At 45.1% G+C, this 25,475-nt stretch overlaps 1 protein-coding gene across 22 annotated transcripts in view; it reads left to right on the forward strand.

Moving 5' to 3' along the window:
* The window catches only part of Kalrn (kalirin RhoGEF kinase), a 615,547-nt gene that overhangs the window by 319,326 nt on the left and 270,746 nt on the right, over window positions 1-25,475 (forward strand). For all 22 annotated transcript variants that reach the window (XM_057764996.1, XM_057764997.1, XM_057765000.1 and 19 more), the window contains exons 13-15: window positions 879-1,053; window positions 10,398-10,593; window positions 19,353-19,519. In XM_057764996.1, the coding sequence (XP_057620979.1) occupies window positions 879-1,053; window positions 10,398-10,593; window positions 19,353-19,519 (538 nt within the window). The remainder of the gene's footprint in view (window positions 1-878; window positions 1,054-10,397; window positions 10,594-19,352; window positions 19,520-25,475) is intronic.

The following is a 25,475-nucleotide window of genomic DNA, read 5'->3' on the forward strand; positions in this document are numbered from 1 at the left end:
GATCTAGCCTGACCTCCCAGGTTGACCATGCCCTAGGGAACCCTTGACACTTCCTTGTGCTCTTTCAGGCTTAATCATGGCTCATTGCTTGTTCCTGGCCACAGTTCACACAACTCCCTACTTCCATGGCAAAAATGTAGGGTGAGGAGGGAGAGATGAAGTCCATTTGTCAAAAGAGGTTGCTGGGGCTGGGGCTGGTGATTTTGCAGGGCCAGTAGCCTAGATAGGTCAGCGCAGGAACCTAAACCGTGTTTACAGGCTTTAAATCCTATGCTTCCCTAACTTGGCTTGAAGTGTGTTTCATAACACCAGCCCACAGTGTAAGCACAGCATTGTGAAGTAGGCGGATAATTTTGGTATCCATGATGCCATTTTATTTTAACAGTCCCGCGAGGTAGAAATAGGAAGGTTTTTGGCTTTGCTTTTCAAATTCCTTTGTCTACCTTTATGCTTTCTGTTGCATCTCTCTCTCTCTCTCTCTCTCTCTCTCTCTCTCTCTCTCTCTCTCTCTCTCTCTCTCTGTGTGTGTGTGTGTGTGTGTGTGTGTGAAAGTATCTTAGACTAGCCATGTATATGGAGTCATTCTATTTTTCTGATGTTTTATGACCTTTCTCTCAGTTTATTTCCTTCTATCCCTTTGAGGATAGGAGAGCAGCAAATCTTGGAAATAAAGGTATGAATTTCAAAAAGGGTGAATTCATTCATCTCTGGTTTTCCTGCTAAGAAGATGGTGTCAGGCCACAGTGGCCCTCTGAGAGTCTGTTAAGAGACTAACCTGATTCGCATCCCCTTTGCCCAGGTGCGGAGAACCTGCTCCTTCCATCACTTTTAACACAGCAAGGCCCCCCTCTCTCTCTTCTTCCCGTGCTCTGCCACAGGGACTCAGCTGTGTCCAACAACAAGACGCCTCACACTAGCTCTATCAGCCATATCGAGTCTGTCCTCCAGCAGCTGGATGATGCTCAGGTGCAGATGGAAGAACTGTTCCACGAGCGGAAGATCAAGCTGGACATCTTCCTGCAGCTGCGCATCTTCGAGCAGTACACCATTGAGGTAGGGGAAGCAGGAGAGAAGACAGGAAGGGAGGAGCGGGGAAGATGACTGCGGAGGCCACTGCTGCATCTGCAGAGTTGTAGGTAGCGTGAAGAAATCAGAGGGATTGTGTATTAGACGTCACTTTAGAACTCACAGGACTCACATCCCACGAGTCCCCTCCATCCTGACTGCTGAGCAGAGCCCCCCCTGCTTACCTCCTGGTGTGGGTCACTTCACTGGACAGCTTTTTGTCACTGTTCATTACATCTTGCTTGGTTCCTAAAAGAGTGCACGGCTGGGTGTGAGGTTCTTAAAGGAACATTAAAGGAACGTCACTGGGCTCCCTGGTTCCATGAGCGAAGGTTTTCAAGTTAGGCAGCCGCCTTAGCTGATGCACGCAGGCCAGGCATTAGTGGACGTCACACAGTAGCCATGAAGTCGGCAGCTCCAAGAAGAAAGGCAATCCGTCGCGTATGTAGAGAACAGCCTTTTAAAGAAATGCAAGTCAAATACATTAAAGTTAGGAATAACTCAAATGTTGGCAGAGGGGTTTTTATTTCATTTATAGAATCTGTATTCTTTAGCTATTCTACATACAAGATCCCCTCTTCTAGTATGGGATAGTACCTTAAAACCCTTGGTATGTGGTGGGGAAATAGTGTGTGGGGGGCAATAAAATGAAGGAGATAAAAATAGTAGTTTGGTTTTGCATCTGTTGATATGAAATATGTCAGGTTTCAGAGGGCCTGGTCCCCACCTGGGAGCAGGTAGAAAGCTGGAGGAGGATGCTGCATCCAATCCTAGATAGAAATGGAAATCCTGCAGACCTATGGGAAGCTCTGCCTCGAGTCGGATGGTCAGAAGGAATTTTTAAGGGTGACGAGATTGTCTCAAATACCAGCTGGGCCTCAGTGTGGGGATGAGGAACTCATTCCTGGAGAAGCTTCGGGGTGTGAAACTGAGGGTGGTTTCTGTGAAAAGAGCCACGTCAGAACTGACACAAGCCGGGACAGTGCAGCTCTGGTTTTGTTCCTAAAGGAAGGCATTTGGTGGACACAGTCCAAGTTTCTAGGGATTACTGGAAGTGGCGCGGGTCCACTACCCTGACATCTGGGCCATCTAAGCATGACTCCTCAGCCACATCACACTGATGGCTGAGATGCGCTAATTAACTTAAACATTCGGAAAGCACACACCGCTGCCCTGTCTCTTTCTGCTCAGTCATGGTGGCACATGTGGCCTTCACATTATCACCTGGAATGAGATCATAATGTGCCCACCATGGAAGTGGAACTAGTCCCAGGTTTGTTAGGCTCGGTACCAGGATGTGGCTGCATTCCTGACATACCTTCTTGGGCTGCTTGTCTTAGATAATAGACAGAGACCCAGAGTGCAGCCCTATGAAGTCTATAGACTCCGCCCCTCTGTGAAAGACATTCGTATGAATTCATCATGACAGGAGAGAGCAGAAGACACGGGCTAATGATGTGTATTTCATGGTGGCAAGGACTTGGAAAAATTATCTTTGATATTTTCTTGCATTTCTAAACTTTCTACAACAGAATAATCAGAAATAAATATGTTTAGAAATAGAAATAAGCCAGTGATCTCAATTTTTTGATTATTCACATTTACAATAAAATGTTTTTGAAGGTATAACCCCCCCTCTACACACACACACACACACACTCACACACACACACTCACACACAGTAGTTTTTTAATTATAAAAATGTTCAGTATTTGGCTAGTAATCCCAAAACTCTATGGTAACCTTGGATGAGGTTTAACTTTTTCATGAGGTACTGTGATTTCAGATTTCAAGTAGTCTTCTGATAGTTCCCAATTACGTTTTGCTTGTTTAACAGATCTGATTTGATTGCCATTGTCTCTTTAGCCCATAACGTAGCTGGCAGAAAGTTCAACGCTCTTTTGCTTTCATGATTTGGATTGTCTCCAAACAGCATTTTCTTTGCAGGGAATCTGCTAAGCCATGTGTCTCCATGCAGGGTTGCTTTTGTGTAAGCTAGATGATGATACATCCATTTAATGGGGGCACGAAAAGAGCAATAACTTGAAGAACACTGACAATGAACAGCTGCGCCACGGGCAGCCTCTCAGGGCCGACTGTGGCTGCTGCCTTCTCTAAGAAGCCCTCTCCTGCTCCGTACCCCACAAGGCCGTCTGCCTCGTGATCGCCAGTCTGAGAAATGTGGCAGACTTCTCACCGGCCTGATAGAATATGTGTGCAGATAATGTGTATAGATGCATATTTATAGAGGGAGACTTGTCCTCTGATCTGACTGTGGCCTTCCTTGAGGGGACCATGCACAGCTTGGAGGACTACTCAAAATAACATCAAGAAAACAGACTCTAAATAAGCAATTTTGTAAAAGTATGGACCATAGATAGAGTCTTTACAAATATCTCTCAGTCTACAATTGCAAAGCTTGCTTAATGAAGTTGTAAGTTATATGAACTATTAACCCTAATAAGGAATAGAGCCACCAACTCTCAAGTTACCAGGTTTGTATGAGGATGAGTGGGAACCAGGCAGAACCTGAGAAGGGTTCATTACAAGAGGAAGCTTCTGCCCAGAGGAGGGAAAGCTGGCTGTACCTTACTGTTGATCTCGACTTTTCAGATAATTGTATGTATACATGTTAATGTCTTAGGTTGGAACATGATTGCTCTCTTGGCTGTTCTCCTGCATAGAAATTCAGTTCAGTGGACATTTATCAGAACATTGAGGGGCAAGTTAGAGAAACACATGGACAGAATCATCAGCATGCTGAGTCTATGATAGGGAGGCACAGTATGTAGAGATACAGAATGGGCAACACCTGGTCCAGCCAGGCTGCAAACAAATTTTTTCCATGAGAATATACCCAATGAGAAGGCCGATTGGTGGCCAGAATTTGGCATCCCTGGAGGGTGTCTTCCAATCTTAGCTAGAATATCTCCAGATCTCAGAAAAAGAGGGTTGAGGAGAAGGAAGAAAAATCAGGATTTCATTGTTTTACTGAACCAAAATCTCTAACCTTTTTTACTTTTGTCCTTGACTGTCTCCTAGGAAAATTAGAAAATAGGAAAAAAAAACTGTTTCATTTCAAATTCTTGAAAATATTTGAGTATGTACATCACAGTTCTCTCCTATATCTGGAAACCCAGAGATTTCTCATCTGTGTGAGATGCATTCCCAGTTCCTTCTAGAAAAGCATGACCTCTGAGTGTCACTGATTTTCACTGCCCTCTGAGAAAGGGACTCGAGCTAGCCATGCCCTGTTCACTCGCCCATGGTGAGAATGTGTCCTGCTTGAGACTGGTGTCTCCCAGTGTATCATGGAAGGCGGGGACTTTCAATGACCACGTGCCCTAACTTAGCTAGCTTTGTCTTGCTATTTCTCTCCCCTGAGCTAGGTGCTTTTAATATACTGACTTTTTTTTTTCTATCTTATGTGATAGCTTCCCTCTCTTTTTCTTTGTTTTTCTTCTTTCTTTTTGTTTTTTTGTTTGCTTGTTTGTTTGTTTGCATAGTCCTACAACTTGTGAAGATAGAGAGCCTTTAGTTTGCATGTCACTGTTAAGCTTGTAGATGTTTGAAACGTTGGCCTCAGTCATGAGGAGTCTGTGGTGCTCAGTGGGCACACCTCTCCAGGGACACAGCTGCTAGCCTCTACGGCCACAGTGGGCCATGCCACCTAAGGACCTCATTGCCCCGCTTAGTTTCATCTCTTCTTACCTTGCTACACTGCGAAACTACGAAGGATTGAATACTGACTAACCCCTCCCAATAAGACCTATTTGAGGACATATTTTAAAGTTTTTCTTCTTGGTGGCATTTGCTAAGCATACTTATGAGAAGGGGTCACATAATGAATACAGTGAAGTCAGCCTCCTTCAAAACATTTATTTAAGAGTTGCCTCTAAAGTTTTTGTTCAGTTCATATCAGAATCATCAGGAGGTTCCCCTAACATCTTCCTTAAAAAGAATAAATAAAAATAAAAATACAAAGCACTCATTAGTATTCATTCAGACAAACAACTTCCCAAGAGCCACCATTTTAAGTAGATTATGAGAGATCCCTGATGGATGCTTAGGTCTGGAGCTCAGATGATCTCATCGAGGTTCAATGCTGTGTGCCTTTGTGCCCCAGTAAAGATGCAGTGGCATCAGACAGACACACACTCTACAGCTAGGAATGTGGCTTGCCCAGAACAAAAGGATGCCCAGCTCTCACGCTCTGCCAGGTACAGAATGAGCAATAATTATATTTTGGAAAAACACCTTGTGAGACTTGACATTTCTTAAAATGAAAAAAATTGAAAACTAAGTATTTTCCATTGGCCTACAAAATACCCTACTGTAAAAAGGTAAGCATACTATTTTACAGTGGTAAATTAGGCCAAGTATTTACACAAGGCCATAAACAATTATTTATTGACCTAGTCAAAGAACATATTGATTTTAAAAGTTCAAGTAAAAAAACAAACACAAAACCCCTGATTTTCTTAGTTACTTTTCTATTGCTATGCCAGGATGCCATGACCAAGGCAACTTGTGTAAGAAAGTAATACAGTTTCAGAGGGTGAATCTGTGACCATCAGAGTGGGGAGCATGGTGGACAGCAGGGAGGCAGGCGCTTGGCACTAGAGCAGTAGCTGAGAACCTGTATCCTGATCCACAAGAATGAGACAGAGAGAGCTAACTGGGAATGGCCTGGGCGTTTGGAAGCCTTAGCGCCCACCCCCAGTGACACACCTCCTTCAACAAGGCCATACCTCCCAGTCCTTCCCAAATAGTCCCATGTACTGAGAACCAAGCATTTAAATAAATGAGCCTATGGGGACCATTCTCATTCAAACCATCACATTAATTTATGATTATTTTTTAAAGAAAAAAAGTAAAGAAAGGGAAGAGAAGAAAAGAGGAAGATATATATATATTTTTTTATTTAGACAGGTGTAGAATAAGATACTTGTGTTAACAAGCTCTCCAAACCTAAACACGTCGGAAGACTGATCATGGGAGGAGCCTGAGTACTGTCTGAGAACGGATAACTCCTGTCCATCAGCTGTTTAGCAGCACAGTATTGATCTTGGTGACTCGATTCTGGTCGGAAAGTCTTGGGCTTCTTTTCTCACTTTTTATCTTCTCTTTAAAAAATGAAGTTTTAACTATTTATCTAATTCCCTTCTGGGTATCTCTAGAACAGACAATTTTTAGAACAATATTCTTTCCAAAATATCTCTCAAAGAGGCCATCATTCTTCAGGCCCCTTGAGAAGGGCCTCATTCTTCAGCCACATACTGGACTTAGTTATCATATCTGAAAACTCTGAATCAAGCTAGTGAAGAAGACAGAGGCCCCAGGGCCACTGGGGTTGCTGAGCAGTCTGGGAGTTGATGAGGAGCTAATTGAGTGGAAGAAAACAACAAAACAGGCCAGCTAAAAGTTGGGTGCACTTGGGAGCCTTCTATCTCCTCTGTTTTGTTTGGTTCAGGCTCTACTTTAAGCTTAGCCAAATCCTCTCCAAATTTAGTTAAATCACCAAGTTCATTTCCAGTGCAGGCTCTACTTCTCAGTCTTGTCTCTGTGAGAGTAGATGTACCCCCACTCCCACCTCCACCACCCCAAGTTTTGGGGTGATTCTCTGTGCCTGGCAGATTGTGAAGCTTTTGAGGTGTAGGGTGTTTTCTGAAGAGTGATCGGAAACTTACTTGAGTAGATTAGGAGGCTGACAAGGGCATTTCAGAGCTGTGGTACCCAAGTGATGATGGGGCTGAGCTGTGGTACCCGGGTGATGGTGGGGCTGAGCCACTCTCAGGATCAAAGGTGTTTCAGAGCTGTGGTACCAGGTGATGGTTAGGCTGAGTTCTTTCTCAGGACCAGCAAGAAACGACAGAAGAGCGTAATGTATAGCTGGAAAGTGACCTTGCTCGTTAGCAGTAAGGTAAGGTGAAATTAGGAGCAAAAGGACAAAATGAGCCCCTGTTGTAAGCCAACCGTGGACCCTAGAAAGAAGTGAAAAAGAAGCCAGTAAAAGAATGTTCCTTGAGGACATAAAATACTCCTGAAAGAGACTATTCCCAGGAAATTTTGAATACATAAAGGTCAGACTGAGCACTCTGGCTGACTGTGTTTCAGGAAACTAGGAAAAGGAATGAATCCTCTGCCAGCTGAAGAGCTGTAGGCCAGGGAAGTAGCCCCTGAAGTCAGATGTTCAACAGCTGTCTCTGGCAGCCCTCCTCCTTCAGGCCACACAGTGGCCTTCAGCATCAGCCTGCCTTTGTCAATAGAAGAGGGTGGAGGGGTAAGAAGAGAGGAGGCAGAGTGTAGAAACACTGAACACAGGTGACGATAGATTTTACCTTTGGCTTAGGACGTAGTCCCAAGGTGCCAGACCTCTGAGCCTCTTTTTCCCACCTAAAACTGTCTTCTGACCCCAACACCAGCTTGTACAAAGATTCCTGGCCTTGGGACCCATCTGGAATCTTCTTGTGACAGAAAGACCCATTTGTAGGATCAATTTTATAGAAACAAAGCAAAAGTTGAAACTGAAATAAAAAGCAGGCCCAGCCCTTCCTCATGCCTTGTTTTTAGTTTCACTCTGATTTCCTGTATTTCCAGGCAAGGAACAGACCTCAAGTTATGGTTTTGCATATTTCAGTAGATTGTCTCATAAAGAATTGATATTCAAACATATTAAGGAGACTTACAAATATATAACCTGAAGATGATTCACCAGCTGGATGTGGTGGTTACACTGCTGAGGTGGATGATTTTCAGTTTAGGGCTAGCCTTGGCGACATGGCAACATCTGTCTCAAAAAACAAACACTGACAGAAAAAAAAAAGCTCTTTATAAAGGTAGATGTAAAATAGTCAGCAAAGCATATAAAAATATTATTCACATCAATAGCCACGAGGTCGGTCCATTTTACAACGGCAGTGATCTATCACTTCCCACGTGTTAGTGTCAATAATACTGAACAGACCTTAGTGACAGAAGGTGATGGGCACCTGGAACTTCTATACATTGTTACTGGGGCCATCACATGTTATAATCCCCTTGACGGACACTGCTGCTTGCCTAGAAACATGAACTCAAAAGCAGTGAAACGCTATGCCCACAGACAGAGTGGTGTGAGACTTCACACATCAGCTTACTCACAGTAACAACACACTCTGGTCGACAGGAGAGAATACATAAGTTGTGAACCATCTGGGGAATGGATTCCGTTCGTTTCCAGCAAGGAGTCAACGACGGATACAGCACTGACATACATAAAGTGGCATGCTGAGCCCAAGGCAAGAGAGAAAGTGTGTGCTCTCTGATTTCAGTCACGGGAAATCCAAGAATAGGCAGCCCCCCCCTGACAGATCTCTGAAATTGCTTCCTCGTGCAAGGGGGGCACAAGGAAATGGCCAAAAATGAGCTTCCTGAGGTGATGGGTCTGTGTTTTACTTTGGGTGATGACTATCCATCCAAATGTAGGAAATTGTCAAAACTCTCAGAACTGAGTGCTCAAAATATGTGTATTTCATGTGAATCATACTCCTAACTTTTTAAAATATAGGAAGCAAAAGCCGACTTCTAGCAGCATTTATAGCAGCACATCTATTCATAAATTATAAAATGAGGTATCTCTTATTCTCCGTTTAACCCCTAACTGCAGTTAGAAAGTAAAGTGTTCCTCAAAGACAAGGGTCCAACAGAAATCTGTTTTCCTACTGAAAAGATCTGGGACATGAAGTGGGAACCAGAGCCATCAGGGAGGAATTCTTCAGTCCCTGCATCACCATTTCAAAGCCAGCTGCTGTGCTTTTGTCTGCTTCTGTTTTGCTAGAAGGAAGATCTTACCCTTAGACAAAAAAATGGAATCCTATGGCCCAGACAAGCAGCCCCTTGCAAAGGATTGCTTTGCTCTCCCAACCCAGTCTGCGTGTTCCATAGCTTGCGATGCAGCAGCACTGCTTTTGCTTCTAGCTGGCTTCTACTTCCTGGTGTTCTCCGATGCCTTTAGAGCAACGTGCGTTCGGTCACTATAACAATGATGCCACCTGTCAGCTGGGATGCAACCCAGTGTAATGGAAACCACTAAACTGGAGCTCCAGGACATGTGCTTAGACTGGGTTATGCTGCAAATGTGTGGCCCAGAGAGACTTCTGTTCTCACTCCTCAGAAAAGATGGCCACACACATGCTTTCCTTCACTGGTTGTGGGTATGACACAACAAGACTTCATGGAAACTTTGATTCGTGGAATAATGGAATCCAGTGCTTTGGAAGTCCTTCTCTATGGTTTACTGCAGAGACTGTGAAGAGGGTGGAGGACGAGGTCTTTGTTAGCAGAGAACTGAAAGCAGTTAGGTGCAGTCTCTTGAGTTAAGGTGTAGAGAATGAACAACTAGCCAATCCGCGTCAGGGCAATGCTTTTATTTTTTACATGCTCAAGACTTCGTTAGCATCATTACTGCTTTCAGTAGATTATAATCTGCTGGGTTTTTCTAGAGCAGTGGTTCTCAGCCTCCCTAAAGCTGTAACCCTTTAATACAGTTCCTCATGTGGTGATCCTGAGCCATAAAATTATTCTCGTTGCTACTTCATGACTCTAATTTGCTACTGGTATGAATCATAATGTAAATATCAGTGTTTTCTAATGGTCTTAGATGACCCCTGTGAAACAGTCACTCAATCCCCCAAAAGGGTTGTGACCCGCAGGTTGACAATGGAATGTTATGTATATACTCTTGGTTTGGTCACACTTTTCAGCTCTCAGCCTTTGTAATGAAGAGAGAGAATCTAGCACAATGGACTACAGTAACCAGAAGGGAAACCCGGACTTTGATATTCGCCAGCTCCTTAACTGATGATGAGACCCTGAGCCATTCCCCAGGCTTCTCTAACCCCCAATTTTGACTTCTGGAGTACACTAACTACTTAGCTCTGAAGGTTTCTTCGACTATGAAATATTTTACAATAACAGTTGTGAGATAATGGGTAAAGTCTTTGCAGATGGGAGAACTGGACAACTGTGTCCCTATCAAGGCGAACTTCAGCCACGCTACTCCATCTCTCTGAGTGAAGCAAGACCTGGAGACTGCCATACCACCTGCCTGGCTGGGCCATTGTGAGGGTCATGATGAGATGAATATGCCAAAACTTTATAAACCATAATTCAGTGTGCAGATGCTCACAGCCATTCATTTGCTGTTGCTATAGACATTGAGCACTGGGGAAACCTTTGGGAAGTGGAAAGCCAGGGGTGGGTTAGTTGGTAAGGCTTTCAGCCAAGAGCTGAGACCTAGCAGCCTCTTGTGGGCCCAGAAAGCGCTGCCTGATGATGCTGCTTCTCCCAGGTGACAGCAGAGCTGGATGCCTGGAATGAGGACTTGCTCCGGCAGATGAATGACTTCAACACGGAGGATCTGACCCTGGCAGAGCAGCGGCTACAGCGCCACACAGAGCGGAAGCTGGCCATGAACAACATGACCTTTGAGGTCATCCAGCAGGGCCAGGACCTGCACCAGTATATCATGGAGGTACAGGCCTCAGGTGAGTGGCTTCTCGTTCTCTTGGCAGAAGTGAGGACGGAAGCAAAGGTCTTCCAAATTTATACCTACAGAGACAAAGAGGATAAAAATTTGCCTCTGTTTTAAAGAGGAAACAGAGTCATAAGAGCTGAAGTGACTTAGGCAAGGCTGTCCAGGTTAGGCTGTGGGAAAGGTGAGACTAGAGCCAAAGTCTCTGGGTTCTCAGGAGAGAGTGGAAGAATCAGTGGTGGGAATTAGTGCAAGTTTTTTTTAAAAGTGCTAGTTAAGAAGCAAACCAAGAGCAGTTTGAGACCTGTAGAGTTGTTTGCTGCGGTGGGTAGTGAGTTCCTATGCCATGGGGGGTGGTAGTGAGCTCCTATGCCATGGGGGGTGGTAGTGAGTTCCTATGCCGTGGGAGGTGGTAGTGAGTTCCTATGCCATGGGGGGTGGTAGTGAGTTCCTATGCCATGGGGGGTGGTAGTGAGCTCCTATGCCATGGGGGGTGGTAGTGAGCTCCTATGCTACTACTCTGCCACTGATGCCTCAGTCCTGGCTCCTTCTGCTACCTCGTAGGCGGTCCCCTGATCTCTGGCTGATACTTCCCAGAATCCTTGAGTTCTGTTGTTTTTAATGACTGATCTGTAGATGAGTTTAAGTAGTGCTGATAAAAGTTTATGGAAGATCGTGTAATTTTATCACTTCTTGGGAAATCATGACATTATTTAGGGCTTTTTCTGTTCAAGAAACGTTATTCAAAATGTATGCAATAAACACGTGATTCCATTTTCTGGAACTAGAGCGAGGCAAAGCATTTCGGGGAGATAGGGGCCCAGAGCAAAGGAAAGCACCCGTCTTTTCTCCGAGCTCCGAGCCGTGCAATGCCGGGCTTCTGCCACCCCTCCATCCCCACATGGCCTGTTGTCATGTTCCCTGCTATCCAGGCCGAAGCAGTTGGACTGAGGCTGTCACGTCTTAAAACAGGGCTACACACCTCTGGTGGAGAACATTACCGTGAGATAGTCAGAAAGTACCTGAAAGTCCAACCGAACTTTACAATATTGTATTTACTTTAGCAGTCTGAAAAGCAAGCATTGGATGCCGTTCCAATGAACATCACCTTGGAGCAAAGAGGGAGAGCCCAGTGAGTTCTGTTCACTTTTGCTACCAAAATGAATTTCCGTCTGTGTCATAAACAGGATGCAGTTGTTTGTGAGACACAGCTCACTCTAAGTGTAGAGCCCACGAAGAAGGGCTGTCCACTCGCAGTCTGCCTGGGGACTTCTCAGAATGGCAGTGCTCAGGCTCGCCTTCAGAGAGATGTTTGTGAATGCAAGTCTGAGTCTCCGTGCTAACAGAATCTCCGGGTATCGGATGTACGTTGACATTTGAGATGCAGGGAGAGGAAGGCACAGTGGTTGGTGGTCCCTTTTCCATGGTTGAGCATCCTGTTGGTGGTCCCTTTTCTATGGTTGAGCATCTCATCTGTGATCGGGGGTTAGTTTACCCCTGCAGCTCCCTTTATGGCTCTCTACAGCTGGCCATGTAGCTGTGATGGAAGTCCAGAGATACACAGTAACTAGAAGAGAGGCTGGGCAGAACAGCCCAGACGCTTGCCCTTCATCTTTCTACATGGTTCCTCAAATGGACATGTGTACTGATGTGACCTTCAGCGAGCCAACTTCTATCCCCGGATCCAAATACCCATGGTACCCGAAAGACTGCTGGGAGCTGGCAGTCTCTGAGGACTGCTTGTGACTGGAGGTTGGCTGTGCTTGGCATCCATCTGAAGCAGGAGGGCTGAGTGGGTGACAGTACCCCCAGGCAGATGGGCTGCCCACCTCCACAATATCCTGTTCTAGATCAGAGCTTTGCTGAAGTTTGGTTGGCCTCCTCAGCCCTCTCCACTGAGACTGCCTGTTCCCCTCCACCTACCATAGCTAGCTGTTCAGTCTGGCAGAGCCTGTGAGACAGAAAGGGAAATGGATCCTTGGGTTTTAAGAAGGCTCACTGCCTTTCTTTGCCCCTCCCTGCAGAGAAGCATCTGGGCACTCTGAGCACACAACAGGTCAGGGTCACTCTGGATCTGGAGTGGGGGCATGGGGGGAGTGGTGGATGCAGACAGGACTCCACTAAGGAATGCAGAATTTCAGAGATAAAGGTCTGAGAATAATAAATAATTGTACCAGAAAATAAGGACAATGGTCAAAATTAAGACTTTTCTCCCTTCCTGCTACGTTAATGAAGGCTTATATCTGATTACTTTTAGTCGTTCATGGAATTAAAGAATTTCCATGTGGCCGGGCGGTGGTGGCGCACGCCTTTAATCCCAGCACTTGGGAGGCAGAGGCAGGCGGATCTCTGTGAGTTCGAGACCAGCCTGGTCTACAAGAGCTAGTTCCAGGACAGGCTTCAAAACCACAGAGAAACCCTGTCTTGAAAAAAAAAAAAAAAAGAATTTCCATGTGGCTGGGCGGTGGTGGCACATGCCTTTAATCCCAGCAGAGGTAGAGGTAGGGGGATCTCTGTGAGTTCGAGGCCAGCCTGCTCTAAACAAAAGAATTTGCATATGCTTATTTTCAGGTGTAATGTTCATAGGATTGAGTCAGGTTTTCCAGAAGCCTCCAGTATACCCACAATACTACCCAACGCAAAAGCCTTGGTATGAGTCAGCATATGAGTTGGGGAAACAGGAAAACTGTCCCAGTCAGCTCCCACTCTTTCCTTACTGCAGCTCTGTCTGCTTGACCCTCAGGTTGGGTGGTGATAGATTTTGCTAAAAGAAAAAAAAAAAGAAAAAGAAATGGATAAGAAAACAACACCAAACAGTTAATATAAAAAGGAAGTAAGCAACAGGATACACACATCTCTAATAATGATATCAAGCTCAAACTGATCAAGCAACAAGACTAACTAAAATAGCCCAGTGTCGTGTGCCCTTGGAGTTCAGTGGTGTAAAACAAAATGTCCTGGTCCCCACCCAAGACCTCTTCTTTGGGTATTAATATAATGGCATATTTTGAATATTATCTAATATTAAATAACAAATTTTCATCAATAAAAAACCCTGGTATAGGCTGAAAAAAAAAGATTTTGCTGTTAGGAAAACATGCTCTCTGAATTCCAAGTCCAGTTCTGCTGCCCGAGAGCAGCCTGACTGAACATTCTGTTCCTTCTTCGTTAGACCTCAGTCTCTCTGTTTAGTCTAGCATGTGGACTTGGTTTACAAATCCCTTCCAGTTCCCATTTGCCGTGGTGCAGCCTCCTATCGTGCTGATTTCTACCCAGGTCCTGTGTCCCGCCAACTGTGACATTTGACCTTAGTCCTAGGACAAGAACGTCATGACTTACAGACTTGTTGCTTTTGTGGTTGAATGTATCAAGCTCCCCTTTCACGTCACGTTTTTAAGTCTGGAAAATTTTTTTGTGGAGGGCTAAAAGAGATGGCTCAGTGGTTAAAGCACTTGACACAGAAGCACAAGGACCTGGACACAGTGGCACACTTTTGTGATCCTAACCCTGAAAGGACCAGGCGAGGCAGAGAAGCAGGCGGGTCCCCATAGTTCACTTTTTAGCCAGTCGAGGCCATCAGTGAGCCCCAGGTTCAATGAAGAGAGAGCCTTCTCAAAAGATAGGAGGGAAAATGATAGAGGAAGACAATCAGTGTTAATGTACAGCCTCCAAACACACACGGTAGAGGTACACACATACATTACTGTATATACACACTTAAGCATATGCACACACACAAAAATATCCTTGGCGTCTGTGTCAGTAATGCCTTGAGTTGGCTGCTCCTACTGGGAATATCAGCTCTGCAGTTGAACATTCTGTTGGTGGTAGTGAGACTTGAGCCTATGACCTCACACTTGCTAGGGAAGCATTTCACCTCTGTCTCTTTTAGTTTTAACTTTTTATTTGGGGACCAGTTTTTACTAAGTTGCACGGGCTGCCCTTTGACTCACTCTGTAGCCAGGCAGGTCTTACACCTGCTATTCTCTTGTCCCTACCTCCTAAATCTCAGGGATTACATGTCTGCACCACCAGGATTTAATGTAAATACATACTTAAACTGTGCTTGTGGAGAGCCTCCTGGAGCATGCAGGCTAAGAACACAAATATGAGAGGAAGTACGGGGGTGAATGCCAGTCATTCTTCCCACCCGTGTGTCCCAGAACATGTCATCGGATCTCCCCAAAGCCTCGCCTTACTCTGAGGAAAGGTGATGTACAGCATGCAGTTTTGGTGAGGATGTGGTGAGATCATACAAGAGTGTGGAAGTGGTCCAGCGAAGCATGAGGTATCCAGTGGCATGCTTGCATTCTAGCCCACAGAGCATCCTGTTAGGATCGCTTGGTTTCCAGTAGCTTCTTCAGTGACGTGAGTGAGGTCTTTCCACACAGCAGCCTCTAGCACAGTGGTTATGTCTTATTCATAGCAAATGCTCAATGGTGACATTTTCTAAATTAAACAAGAATGAACATTGGTGTGGGTGGGACAAATGAAGGCAAAAATAATAGACCACAAGTCACTTTCTCTGTGCCATAAATAGAAAGGAAATGCAAAGCCTGTTCTTTTTCAGAATGAAAGGCTACTCTAGGTTTAGCAGGGATGGGAACTATTGGCGCTGAGAAGAAAGGAAAAGAACCTTAACAGAAGCCAGTGGTGCACAACAGATCCACACATTGAGAGTCACCTGGGGAACACTTTAAAATACCGGTGTCTGGGCTTCACCGCCTGGGAGTCATCCTCGATTGATCTGCAGTGGGCTCAGACTGTCCTTAAGCTTCTGTGCTGAGGTTGACAACACTGATCTAAAAAATATGACTAAAAAATGGCCCAGAAAGATGAGTGACTGGGGTGGAGGGAAGAGAAGATGTCTCCTAGCTGAGGTAAACACTGTCTGTAAGAACAGAAACAGCTGAGAGCCTTCTGGGTCTGGTGGTATAGCCAAGGATGCCCAACTCTGGCTCCTAACAAAGTTGTCTCTTTTCTTCAGAAAATTAAAGTGATGGTGGAGGCCGGGATTGTCACTCAGTGGCAGAACACTTGCCTCATATGTACAGTCCTGGGTCCAATTCTAGCTCCACAAAGAATAGTAAGATAGTACCTTGACCTTCAGAGAGCACTTGATTAGCCGTGACCTGGAGCATGAACGCAGAGTGCTCTGAACTGGGTATAGAACGAAATATCTGCTTCTTGGGCTGCAGCTGTTGTCATCCTGTCTAGTGCTTATGAACCCTGATTGTCGTTAGCCTTTCCTCAGGGCCTTTATGAATATCTAATGGCCAAGTTCCAGCCAGCCAGAGATTCTAGGCCTGTGGTGTTCACAGGATGTGGTAGTTTTCAAGGGCTCTCCTGGTGAACCTAGTGTGAACCATGGTGAAAGCATTAATCTAGTAACATTCAAAACACCATAGTTTATAGCAATGTACATTGAGCAAGTACATGAATGCCCATCATTAGATTTTGTATGTATAAACTATTTAGCAGTCCCCCCAGGAATCAGCACTATATTCTCATTAATGTCCCTCAAGTAAAAAGGTCATAGTGGAAAACGAGTATTTGGAGCTGACAGAACTGCCAGATACCATATATACTGTACTGTACCTAGTCCTTGTTGCAGTCTTTAGTTATGATTCCCATTGCACAGATGAGGAAACCAAGGCTTGGGACAGGGTACAGAGCCCAGACTGTTACCATTAAAAAGTTTCAGAGCATAGCTTCCAACCTAAGTTTGACGTACTCAGAGCTCTTCACGGACTACACAAACCCACTTCATCCCTAAAGAGGCCTGCTCACTCACTGGCCAGAGCTGGGCATGAGTAATATGAGCTGAGCACACAGGCAGAAGAGGCAGTGATGAGCAAAACAAACTTGGCCCTGGCATCAGAGAGCCTACATTCCAGTCACGAGATGAGCACGGTCTAAGAAGTCACCTTTGAGGGGTGATCAGTCCGGGTCCCTGTAGGGGGACATTGAAAAGAAATCTTAAAAAGAAAAATAAATTTAAAGACAAATATATCCACTCCTTGATGACCAAAATGAATAAATAACTCTTGTCTTTTGCATTATTACTGAGCCCCTAAGGAGGACAGCTAGGTCTGACATCAAATTGAGGGCAGTGTTGACAAGAAGGACAAAGTCTACTCAGGGAACGTCTGGATACTTTCCCGTCACCAGCTGGCTTTAGCTGAACTCACACCAGCAAGAGCAGGGGAAGGAAGAGTGTGGAATGGGCTCCTCTGCGTGTGGCGAGGATAAGCTCTTATGTTCCTCTCTTTGCTCCACCTGTAACTGAGGATGTGGAGGTGCAGCCAGCATTCCCTTACCCCATGCATTCCCTGCGTTCATCACATAAGCCCGCAACACACAAGCAGAATTGCACAGCTTGGGTCTCGGGGTCCTGGTTCTCGGTGCCATGCTGAGCAAGCATCCCTGCTGAGTTTCTAACTTTGAGCAGCCATTCACATGTGATGAGAGAGACAGGGTTCAGCCCCCTGCCTCCCAAAGAAAGAGGAAACCCAGTATATTGAAGACTAGAGATGCGACGGAGCGAAGATGAGCTGGAACAGAGCCACATTGTAACTTCAGTGAAGCAGAGATGGAGCTGAAATTGCATTTGCAGAAAGTCAGCGTAGGGTCGGAGGTCATCCCCGCTCCCCCGCCGAGGCACGAGGAGTAGAAATCGCTCTGATTCTTCTTTCTATTGCATCCCAGGAGATGTTCTACCTGCCGCACCCCCCTGGTAACTGAAAATAGCAATCAGAGGGGGTTGGCTGCCAAAAGAACAAGCCGTTCTTTTCCGTCTCCCACAGATATTTCAGGAGCAGGGACTTGGAATTATGAAACTCACAGAAAAAAAATAAACACGAAGAGATACTGAAATTATTATCATGTAACACCAGAAAATATTTTTTCCACTCTCCCATATTGTCCTTATATAAAACACTATTTTTGCTTCCAGAAACGAATTTTCCCCCATGTAGGTAGACACGCCTTGTGCTTCCCAGATGCAGATGCAGGCGTGTGGGTGGCAGGGATGGGTTTCTGATGGTATGCCATTAGGAGGCATCTCCCAAAGATGATTGATGTTGTAGGCGGCCACATGTTGAGTTTGGTGTGCTCCTTTGGGACCTTAGCTGCTGGGATTTTAATATGAACCCCATTATTGGTTGGGTCCCTAGTCTTCTGTATCTCACACATGATGTAAGTAGGCATCAAGACCACAACTGCTTTGGGTCAGAGATTACAAGATGAGAAACCTGAGAAAAGATGTGGGCTGAACTCTAAGGCTACTTGGCCAGGTAGAGTCAAGGATCAGAACTGATGGGCAGTCCTGAGTTAGAATTACTGCGGGGCTAGGAACCAGGCCAGGCCGAACCCTCCAATAAGTAGACAATCAGTCATGAGCAGCTGAGCAGCATGGGTCACAGTTTGCATCCTGGACAGGAACAAGACATGTACATGGGAGAAGACTGGAAGTTGTAAGTCCGAGGTTAGAGCCCAGAGCTCGCAAACCCATGGAACTAGGGGCCAGGTCTATACTTGTGTAAACATTTTTCTACATTGGCGGTGTGTGTACACCATAGCCACATGTGTAGGTGACAAACACCTAATGTACATTGTCTCATCTAGTCGTGCAGTGTGTGTAGGAGGTGGGTAGCTGTGGAAAATCCCAGCTTCTGAGACTTACGGTGACGTGCTCAAGATCAGGATTCTAACTCAGGACTGGGTCTAGAGTGAGTACACATTCTCTGTGGATTTTGTAAGTTAAAAACAAAAGACAAAACAAAACAAAAGCCACTAAAATTCTAGCCACCAGTAAGGGAAAGAAATGGCTTTATCAGTAACCCTACTGAAGCGAAAATCCATTAGAGGCAGGCTGTCTTGGACCCTGCCAGTGATAGGTAAACAGAACATTGGATGAACAGAGAAGAAAACAAGCAAGTCTGTGCTAAAGGGTCAGGAGAGGAATACAGAAAGGGCAAGGTGGGAAGGTGACCAGGACAGAGCTGTACCTTTGGCTGGCGGGTACTGATTGGCATGCCCATTACAAGCTGGCTGTTTGTCTAGGTTGGGTGCTACGTTCATAAACCTTAGAAACACGTATCAGCAAGTGACTGGCCATGGAACTGCTTTGAGTCAGTAGAACAGTGAGCAAGCTCCATGTGTGGGCAAAACTTAAAGCTGGCAGATTTTCTGAATGAATAATGTTCAGTATACCTGTGTTATTGTTGGGAATATTTATTGTGTCTATTTGGAAGGTAGCATTGATTTCTTAGGAGACCTAAGTAGTTACTTTCATCTAACCATAAATGATAGCTAAGCAGTTAAAATAGAATATGCCCTTGGCAGGAGTTCCTGAGACAGGGTCCTTTTGATTGGACTTTATCATTTCCGAGGTGGTTCAGAAGTTTGCTTAAGGGTCTGGGTGTTGATAAGTCTCCACACAGGTGCCGCCAGGCACTGTCTTGCCTAGGATGGGCTTCCAGAGTTGCAGCGCCCACTCTCCTGTTTATGAAAAGGAATTGGTCTTGTCGTTATTGAAAATCGCTTCCTGGACAAAGGATTCATTCACTCTAAAGAGCCAGCATGTTCCTAGCATCCTAAGCAAGGACTAATTGCAAGATCTGTCCAGCTGCACCGAGGGTTCTGTAGCGGTTGGGAGAGGGCCAGTAATGGCTGCTCCCAAAGTCCAGCTTTCTTACATAATTAAGGCAATGTTGTCATCACCATGCAGCCTGGTTTTTAAATGCTTGCAATTTTTCTTTTGAAAACCAGGAATTGAGTTAATCTGTGAAAAGGACATTGACCTGGCAGCTCAGGTGCAGGAATTGTTGGAGTTTCTCCACGAGAAGCAGCATGAACTGGAGCTCAACGCGGAGCAGACTCACAAGCGGCTGGAACAGTGTCTCCAACTGCGGCACCTTCAGGCCGAGGTCAAACAGGTGAGTCAGCCTGGCGCCTGCCCTCCTGAAAGGAGGCACAGAACCGCAGGTATGCCCGCTGAGCAACCCAGCCTTCGGAAAGGAGCTGGGTGTGAACTAGTTGGATTGATTTCTGCAGGCTTGACTATTGTCACCGAAGGCCCAGTGGGACAGTGGCTCAAACTTTAAATGCATTGTTCCTGCCCCATCCTATAATCTAGGAACACTGCAGAGGATTATTGGTGTTCTTTACTGAATCTATTTTCTCCAGTCCCATGCTTGATTCTGTCACCTATTCAATGAGAAATAAAAATTCTTTCTCAGTGGACATACTCCGCTGTTGAGCCAGGTTGATCTCCTTGGGGCACCTCTGTGCCTGGCCCAGCTCCTGACACAGAGTTGGTGAGTAATGATCAAGTCGTAGCAATTATCATTATATCCAAGGTGTTCTTAAAATAACACTTTTAGGAACTGGAAATATTGGGTAAAGTGCTTGTTCACAAAAATAGGCAACTGAGTTTGGGTCTCCAGACCCCACAAACAAGGCAGCCATAGCAGAGTGCATCCACAGAGCAAGGATGGGGCAGGGGCAGTAGAGATGGGCAAATCCTTAGAACTCACTGGCCCACCAGTCCAACTGAGCCGGTGAGTTCCCAGTAGAGTAAGAGATCTTATCTCAGGAAGCAGTGTGGGAGCTGGAGAGATGGTTCAGTAGGTAAGAGCACTTGCTGCTCTTGAAGAGAACCCATGCTCAGCTCCCGGCATCCACATGGAAAGTGGAGAGAAACTGAGAAAGATACCAGACATCAGGCTCACACATATGCTTACACACACACACCCTCACAGCCACGATCACACATGCACACACATGTGAATGCATACATATATATCATAAAAGAATATTTTCTTGTCATCAAAAAGTTAATGTTAAGGGCAGGGGGCTCTTATCTGCACAAGGTTTCAAACGGAGCATTTTACCGGAGGACACTGCTAAGACCTCCAGAGATGTATACACAGTGACACATTGTAAATGTTGCTATCATAAGCAGACTAAGTAGCAGGTATTGTAAACGGTGGATGGAGGCTTCTCTTGGACAAAGTGAGGTTGAAAAAATGAAAACATTAGGAGTTCTACTTCTGTGGGCCCTTTCCGTGTCTAGCCATATTCCCAGCTTCTCCCTGAGGCAGACACTATTTCTGTTCCTCAGATGAGGCACAAAGGTCACAACAAGGAAAGAGCACACCACCACCCTCCCGGGGTCTAGGAATGCCTTTCTGCAGAGCAGACGCCACCTTACTTCAGTGACTGCTACTGTCTGCTCCGCCCTCTCTTAAGGGACTCACTGTCCTGCTTCTTGGGGCCAAGCTCCTCCTCCAGAATTATTCTAGATGAAGAAGTGTCTTCTATGCTTCAAGTTTTTTTTCTTCTATGCAGTGGTAACTGGAGCTTAGATTGAAATCAGCTAAGTCGGCACAAACGTGTCCTCTCATCTGACTATCGCTCACTTGCTTACATTTAGGATGGCCCTGGCTGATGCTTGTGCCACACTTGTTATAAGGTTGTCGTGTTGGGGGAAATGATCTCCACTCCCCCTCTCTTCCAGTCAACACTCAGCAGGAGCCTACACACTTGTGCACTGAGGACCTAGGAGTCACACCCCTGTCTTGGTCACTGAGCCGTCCAGACTTTTCTCACCCTAGTCACACCAGGGCCCCACCTGTTATTCATACAGAGAACAGTAACATGCATATACATTTTAACACTCTCAGCAGTCATGGTAGGTACATTATTTTCATATGGAAGAAAAAGAAAGATCCACCTTTTTGAGAATGAGCCCATGCGGGAAAGTATGGTCTACAAGTGAGAAACCTGAGGTACTGGAGGATGAACGCACAGCAGGGGCCTTTGGAGAGGTTAGCTAGAACTCACACCCCCAAAATCCAATGTTTTCCTCCACAGAGCCCCACCACCACCCTGCACATGCAGAAGCTGTAGAAGGAGCCAGCAGTAGAGCCCAGTCGGGCTTCCGTGGCCTCACCATGTCTAAGAAGATGGGTGGGGGTAGCCTGGGCTCAGGGGTAGCCTAGGTTTCACAGAGAGTGGCTCTGCTTGAGGTCAGCAGGGCTGCAGCATGTCAGAATCTACCCATGTGCCCATACCTGGTCATTTTCATGAGCAGCAGCTGACAGGAAGGAACTTTCAAACCAAGTGGAGAGTCGAGCATTCCTGTTGGACTTTGAAGAAAACTCGAAAGTTTTGGTTTTGGTTTTGGTTTTATGTATTGTTCCAGGATCAATGGACTGATATCTGTATGCATTCCCATTCATAATCTCATGAATGAGAGGACAGATGCAGGTATCTCTCAGATGTATGACATGGACGACCCATATGGGGAAATCTTAGTTCAAATCTGCATGATGAATGTTCTTGAGAGGCAGAGGCAGGTAGATCTCTGAGTTCAAGGCCAGTCTAGTCTACAGAGAGAGTTCCATGACAGCCAGGGCTACACAAAGAAACCTTCCTCAAAAACAAACAAACAACAACAAAAAAAAGAATGAACATCCATCTGACTCTCAAGAAACCCAAGCGGCCAAGAAACTAAGGACGACAGTCCTTGACAGCACCAGGCACTGCCGTTTGGTTAAGCCACCGCTCATCAGGTTTGTTTCCCTGTCAGTACGGGCTCTTTCCTCAAGGATCCATCTGGCCCAGTTTCAGAGGGAGCATTTGTGTCTGATGGAAATTGGTGGAGCAGGAAATACTAATTTCTAAGCTGTTGACACTTGGAAAAGGGAACTAATTTAGATGTCAGTATTGATCAGTGAAGCTAAGTTCAGATGCAGGCTGGAGGGGAGGGGAGAGGAGAAAAGAGGAGAGGAGAAAAGAGAAGAGGAGGGGAGAGAAAAGGAGAGGAGAAGAGAGGAGGGGGAGAGAGAAGAGAGAGAGAGAGAGAGAGAGAGAGAGAGAGAGAGAGAGAGAGAGAGAGAGAGAGATTAACTAAAGTGCTATTAATGAGGCCGAGAATAGGAGGGAACAATAGTGTATTATGATATAGCTCTGTTGTCAGAGCTCATACATTAAAGGTTATATTTAGATTTGACTGTATGTGACCATCATAATCTTCTAGAAATTATACTAAGGTGAAGCTTTGAAGAATGAAAAATTCATAAACATTGGACTGAAATTCACCTTCAATTAATCCACACAAATGCAGTTGATAATGCCACCGATTTCTTCCTTGGTGAGTACATGTACCTATGATAGGCAGTATGCACTCCTCTGAAGAAAGGCAGACTTTCCAGGGAAACAGCTGCGCTGATTACAGCACATGAGCCACGTTCCCAGGCCACCCACATGCCCCTCAGATTACTCTCCAGACCCCACGGAATTCTCATGTCTCTTCCAGCAAAATTACTACTTGTGGTAAAGATGACCTCACACGCATCAGATAAATTCATGATGTTTGGGGAGGTAGATGACCTAATGGTATGAAATAGAATGCATTTCCATATGTATTCCTGCACAGCACTGTATTTAACATGAAATGAGCTAAAATGCTTTTGTAAAATATTGGATTGCTCCTTTGGGCCAAAATCTAGCCAGAATTTGCTTATGATCAGGGTAGACAGTCAAAACAAAGAAAAAGATATTAGCTTGCCCTTATACTTCTGTGATGAATACCGTGTTCAGTTATGATGAATGTGTATCAGGGTTCGTAAGGAGCTGGGGCAGCGCCAAGTGAGAGGAACAAAAGGACATTGTTTCCAAACGGAGATAATTAAGAAGACATAAGGAATATGGACACAGCCTATAAAACCATAAATGATGAACACATACAACCTCATGAACTTTCAGAACTAAGGAATTCTGAAGGTAGACATCTAAGGAGCCAAGAATTTATTTTGTGGTTGGAGTTGCAGAACTAACTGTACCTCAAGAGAAGTCAGTCATCTACGGCAACAATCCAGTCGGTTGCCTTGAGAACAGCTTTCTGGTAGGTACGAGCTGCAGAACGGTCGTCTGTTGGCCATTTCGCCAACCTGCAAGAGAGCCAGTCTTGGCTGCCCAGCTCAGGGCATCCTCACTTGCAGATTGCCATTGTCTTCTCCTGGTTTTGACTTATCTGAGCCCCCTTTGGCCTGGGGAAATAATAGGTCTGTATTTTTGGCTCTCTCACAAAGCAAAGAAAGACTATGCTGAATTCTTGGCCTAACCCTTCTGTTCCCAAACAGAAGTTTTCTTCCCAGTCTCTGGTGTCAACACACTCCGTTTCTTTCTGAAACCCTATGGTTGCAGGTATGATCTGTGGGTTTTAAAGAAGTGGGAAGTGTTAGAGCAGGAAATAGATAAAGATATCTATGGCCATTAAAATATGATAAAATATCCTGGCAAGGGGCTGGAGAGATGGCTCAGTGGTTAAGAGCATTGGCTGCTCTTCCAGAGGTCCTGAGTTCAATTCCCAGCAACCACATGGTGGCTCACAACCATCTGTAATGAGATCTGGCACCCTCCTCTGGCATGTGGGCATACATGGAGGCAGAATGTTGTATACATAATTAATAAATAAATCTTAAAAAAAAAAAAAGAAAACTAAAATATCCTGGCAAGAGCTACTTGCAAGAGGAGGGGTTTCTCCTGGTCTACAATTCTAGGAAGATGCAGTCTGTCATGGTGGGGAGGACATGGCAACAGGCAGAAAAGGCATGCTGTCAGAAGCATCGGCACTCAGGAAACTTAAGGTGAACGAAAAGTGGGTCATTGTTTAAAGCCTTGGATACTACCCACTCCTCCATTCCTCCCGAACGCTGTGGCGGGAACCATCTTGGAACTAAGTGTTCACACTCAGCTTGTGAAAGACATTCTATATCCACAATACTAGCCCAGTAAGTAAATTGTTACTGTAGCTGATTAGTGTGAAATCTTACTATTATGGTTTGAAAAAAAATGCTTTTACCTTATGGGTTTTATTTTTAGCCTAGCCTTTTTGTTCAGTAAAGGAAAACATACACATTTTACAGGTGAGAACACTGACCTTTGATTAAATGATGTCTCCAAAATCACCGCTAGACACTAATAGAACCAATATTTTCTCATTTTAGTTACAATATTTCTGCTACCACCTAGTGCACACTTGGATGCCTAAGACATAATAACTAACAAATTTAATAAGCCAGGAGGATAGGAAGAGCCTCATAATAAAAAGCTGTACCAACAGTGAGCTGAGCCAGGTGTGGTGGCACACACCTTTAATCCCAGTACTCGGGATGTAGAGGCTTGTGGAGCTCTGTCAGTTCAAGGCCAGCCTGGTCTACAGAGTGAGTTCCAGGACAGCCACAGCTACAACAGAGAAGCCCTGTCTCAAAAGGACAAAAATCAAAACAGTGATCTGAGTACAAAGAATAATGATACTAACCCAAGAAACTGATCTGACATCAAAATGGTGGCAACAAGTTCATTTAAATAACCGAATACAGTTAGACGACCCTTCTTTCTTTTTGGGAGAATTATAACTGAAGAATCATAGCACTACCCATATTTGCTTCAAACTGCAAATCAAAACTAGCACAACGCAATCAAATGTCATCAGGCTTAACATTTCCTTGTACGTTGCATGAGCTCTGGGCTGCCAAAAAGAAGGAGAGGGTTATCTAGACACAGATGAGACCACTGGGGTTCAGGGAAGTCAAGTGACTTTGCTAAGGAAGGTTCATAGTCAGGCTTTCTGACCTCAGGAAAAAAAATAAAAGTGTGCTGCCTCTGTTCATTGTGCCAGCTCCGCTTCCGGAACTGACTCAGTGCTTAGTGTCAGCGGGATTAAAGTCGTGACTACACACTTCTGTGCATTTTCCCAAAGTCAGGTCTTTAGGACTCTAAAGTTCTAGAATGCCTTCATAAAGAGCATTTGGGCATTACAGGTGAGCAAGAATATGTTACAGTTTACTGAAGATACTCAGGGGGAATGCTGGTGAATGAGTG

Source organism: Chionomys nivalis, chromosome 3, assembly GCF_950005125.1.
Source record: "Chionomys nivalis chromosome 3, mChiNiv1.1, whole genome shotgun sequence".
Lineage (NCBI taxonomy): Eukaryota > Metazoa > Chordata > Mammalia > Rodentia > Cricetidae > Chionomys > Chionomys nivalis.